The 4,454-nt window shown below is 50.6% G+C and overlaps 1 protein-coding gene across 1 annotated transcript; it reads left to right on the top strand.

Moving 5' to 3' along the window:
- Window positions 1–480: 480 nt before the first annotated feature.
- SLITRK5 (SLIT and NTRK like family member 5) lies at window positions 481–3,493 on the top strand. The gene is given in 2 exon segments (XM_065675799.1): window positions 481–525; window positions 528–3,493. Coding segments are annotated over 2 exon segments (2,871 nt in total). The 3' UTR covers window positions 3,354–3,493.
- Window positions 3,494–4,454: the final 961 nt, after the last annotated feature.

Genomic DNA, 4,454 nt, shown 5'->3' with positions numbered 1-4,454 from the left:
GCGCTGTTCACCGTAGAGGTTCTGAAGGGAAGGGGGAGTCGGGTAACGGGGGGGTGGGAAACCTCGTAAAATGGTTCTTCTTATTCTCTTAAATTAGAACCATGAAACTGAACTGACAGCCATTTTATGTATATTTATGGGGCTGGTCACGGAAAAGAAATCCAAGGAAGCATTGAAATGCACCCCACATGTACAGAACCAGGACAATTCCTGCTCTGACCTTACCTTTTTAAACACCGCAGGGATTTGACTGGCTAGGAGTTGCCCATCAACCTTTTAATCAATGCATGTCATCCAGTTTTTGAAAGTGTGGGAATTAGAAGTGACAGTTCTTTGGGGTTGTTTTTTTTTCCTTTGGCTAACAATTCTCCATTCTCTACCCCACTGAAAATATACATAAACTTTGTGTCCATTTTAAATTTTATGTGGCTGTGCTATTATGCTGCTTTTTTTTTTTCTCCTTACCTTACAGGAAATAAAATGTACGCTTGCTGCTCTACAGTAACTTTAGAACAGGACCTCAACAAAAAAAAATGCATATCTGGATGCTGCAGACGATCGCGTTTGCTTTAACATCGCTAGTCCTTTCATGGGCAGAAAGCATCGAATATTATGGGGAAATCTGTGATAATGCATGTCCTTGTGAGGAGAAGGACAGCATCTTAACGGTGAGCTGTGAAAACCGAGGGATCATCAGCCTTTTTGAGATCAGTCCACCAAGGTTCCCTGTCTACCACCTCTTGTTGTCCGGGAACCTTTTGAACAGGCTGTACCCGAACCAGTTTGTCAATTACACGGGGGCTTCAATTTTGCATCTCGGGAGCAATGACATACAAGACATCGAAACTGGGGCCTTTCATGGTCTGAGAGGCTTAAGGAGGCTGCACCTGAACAACAACAAGCTGGAACTTTTACGGGATGACACTTTCCTTGGGCTAGAGAGTTTGGAATACCTACAGGTCGATTACAATTACATTAGTGTCATTGAACCCAATGCCTTCAGCAAACTGCATTTGCTGCAGGTGCTGATTCTCAATGATAACCTCCTCTCCAGTTTGCCCAACAACCTTTTCCGTTTTGTGCCCTTAACTCACCTGGACCTGAGGGGTAACCGGCTGAAGCTGCTGCCCTATGTGGGCCTTTTGCAGCACATGGATAAAGTGGTGGAGCTGCAGCTGGAGGAAAACCCCTGGAATTGCTCTTGCGAGTTGATTGCTCTAAAGGATTGGCTGGACAGTATCTCCTACTCTGCTCTGGTAGGAGATGTGGTTTGTGAGACCCCTTTCCGCTTACATGGTCGAGACTTGGATGAAGTTTCCAAGCAGGAGCTTTGCCCCAGGAGGCTCATCTCAGATTATGAAATGCGACCGCAGACACCATTGAGCACTACAGGGTATTTCCACACTACCCCGGCCTCGGTCAACTCCGTGGCCACTTCTTCTTCAGCTGTTTACAAATCTCCCTTGAAGCCCCCCAAAGGCACCCGCCAACCCAACAAGACAAGGGTGCGCCCCACCTCACGCCTGCCCTCAAAAGACCTGGGATACAGCAACTATGGCCCCAGCATTGCCTACCAGACCAAATCCCCGGTGCCTTTGGAGTGCCCCACCGCCTGCACTTGCAACTTGCAGATTTCTGACCTGGGCCTCAATGTCAATTGTCAGGAGAGAAAGATAGAGAGCATTTCTGAACTGCAGCCCAAACCCTATAATCCTAAGAAGATGTATTTGACGGAAAACTACATTGCGCTGGTACGCAGGGCAGATTTTGTGGATGCCACTGGGCTGGATTTGCTGCATCTGGGCAATAATCGTATCTCGGTCATTCAGGACCGGGCTTTTGGGGATTTAACTAATTTGCGAAGGCTGTATCTGAATGGGAACCGGATTGAGCGTCTGAGCCCAGAGCTGTTCTATGGGCTGCAAAGCCTGCAGTACCTCTTCCTGCAGTACAACGTCATCCGGGAGATAGAGGCGGGCACCTTCCAATCTGTCCCCAACCTTCAGCTCTTGTTTTTGAACAACAACCTGCTGAGGTCTTTGCCAGGGAACATTTTTTCTGGTCTGTCTCTCTACAGGCTGAGCCTGCGGAGCAACCACTTCTCCTACCTGCCCGTGAGCGGGGTGCTGGACCAGCTGAAATCCCTGCTGCAGATAGACCTGCACGAGAACCCTTGGGACTGCACCTGCGACGTGGTGGGCATGAAGCTGTGGCTGGAGCAGCTCAACACCGGTGTCCTGGTGGACCAGGTCATCTGCGAGTCCCCGAAGAAGTTTGCCCAGAGCGACATGCGGGCTGTCCGGGCTGAGCTGCTCTGTCCCGACTACTCCGACATTGTAGTCTCCACACCTACGCCCTCCCCGGGCCAGCTGCCGGCCAGGACCACCCCGTCCTCCTCCACCGTGCGTCTCAACGGCACGGAGGCGGCGGGTGGCTCCGCGCCGGCTGGCGGCGGCAGCTCCTCGGTGCCGCTCTCGGTGCTGATCCTCAGTCTGCTGCTGGTCTTTATCATGTCCGTCTTCGTGGCAGCGGGGCTCTTCGTCCTGGTGATGAAACGGCGCAAGAAGGGCCAGGGGGACCACGCCAGCGCCAACAACTCCGACGTGAGCTCGTTCAACATGCAGTACAGCGTCTACAGCGGCGGCCACCAGCACCACCACCATCCCCACCTCCAGCAGCACCCGTCCCACCGCGGCGGCGGAGGCGGTGGGGGGGGCGCGGCGCTGCCCAAAGTGAAGACCCCCGCCGGGCACGTCTATGAGTACATCCCGCACCCCTTGGGCCACATGTGCAAAAACCCTATCTACCGCTCCCGGGAGGGCAACGCGGGCGAGGATTACAAAGACCTCCACGAGCTCAAGGTCACCTACAGCAGCCACCCCATGCAGCCCGGCGGGGGTGCCCCGTCTCCCCCAGCCCCCCCGCCGCCGGCGGCACCCGGCGGGGAGGATGCGCCGGTGCGCAGCCCCGCGTACAGCGTGAGCACCATCGAGCCGCGGGAGGAGCTGCTGTCCCCGGTACAAGACGCCGACCGCTTTTACAGGGGCATTTTGGAACCCGACAAACACTCCTCGTCGTCCACGCTGGGGACAGCCGGCTCCACCCTCCCCGACTACCCCAAACTCCCCGTTGCCTACACCTACTCCCCCAACTATGACCTTAGGCGTGCCCCCCAGTACTTGCACCCGGGGCCGGGGGACGGCAGGCTCCGGGAGACGGTGCTCTACACCCCCCCAAGTACTGTCTATGTAGAGCCCAACAGGAACGAGTACCTGGAGCTAAAAGCAAAACTAAATGCAGAGCCGGACTACCTCGAAGTGCTGGAAAAACAGACCACATTCAGCCAGTTCTGAGAAACAGCCCCCCTCCCCCCTCTGCCCCCCGGTCCTCCCGCCAGCCACAGCAGCTCCTTCTCTAGAGTATTTGTATTTAACAACCACACGCAAAACAAAGAAACGTAAATGCTGACCTCCCCCCACCTCGCCCACCTCCTGTTTCCCCCCTTTAATTCATTTTATTGTAGGGTGAAGTGCCTTGGCACAGGATTTTTCAGCTTTGGGGAATGAATATGAAAGGGTGTGCTGTTTATTTTAGTTTCAGTTGGTTTTTTTTCTTTTTTTTTTTCTTTTTCATTTTTTCCTTTTTAATGTGTTTGGAAGTAGGAAACCACCTATTGTGTAAATTGGGCACAGCACTGCCATTGTGTGTGTATCCATGCATGCTTGGGGGAAGGTGGCAGGAGGGTCTTGTCAGGTCGTATTCAGGTTACAAGTACAAAAGTCATGGTCACTTTAGGTTTTTGTACAGACATTGTTTAATTTTGTTTTCTTTCTGGTTGAAGAGTGCAGCGCACATTTTCCCCTTTTATCCATGGGTGAGTCTAAATGGCTTTTATGGAGAGATTAGCACACCCCAACTTTAATACAAGGTTTCCTTTTTTTAAGGATGTGTTTGTATACTTTCTGGACTTTTGAATTAAAAAAAATATATTATGATCTTTAAAAGGATCACTGTAGATGTGGGCAAATCATTAAAGTGCAGAAATATATGATCCATAACTGGTTAGTGAAAATAACTTATTGATGAAATATAAAAAATATTTTATTGTAGCACCTATTTTTATATGCACATTAGCATTTCTCTTCACTATTTTAGGGCCTAATCCTGCAAATTCTTACTCATTTGAGTATGTCTTCTTGTGAAAGAAGCCCAAGCTTAGGCCTTCATCCTGCAGGCATTTAAAACACATGAAAAACTCTTATCAATGGGTGCAGTCTCGTAGACTCACTCATTGAGCAAAGTTGGTCACATGCCCAAAAGATCAGGATAGAAGATGCAGAGCTATTCTTACAGCTAAAACTACCGGGACGTTTAAGTGTTTCCTCTTTTTTCAGGATGGGGTCCAGAGTCTGTGTATTGCTTTAAAGTGTTGCACTACATTGAGAGCTTTTTTT

This window comes from Lathamus discolor, chromosome 4 (assembly GCF_037157495.1).
Source record: "Lathamus discolor isolate bLatDis1 chromosome 4, bLatDis1.hap1, whole genome shotgun sequence".
Lineage (NCBI taxonomy): Eukaryota > Metazoa > Chordata > Aves > Psittaciformes > Psittacidae > Lathamus > Lathamus discolor.
The sequence above is the reverse complement of the archived record's forward strand: the minus strand, read 5'-3'. Positions and strand labels throughout refer to the sequence as shown.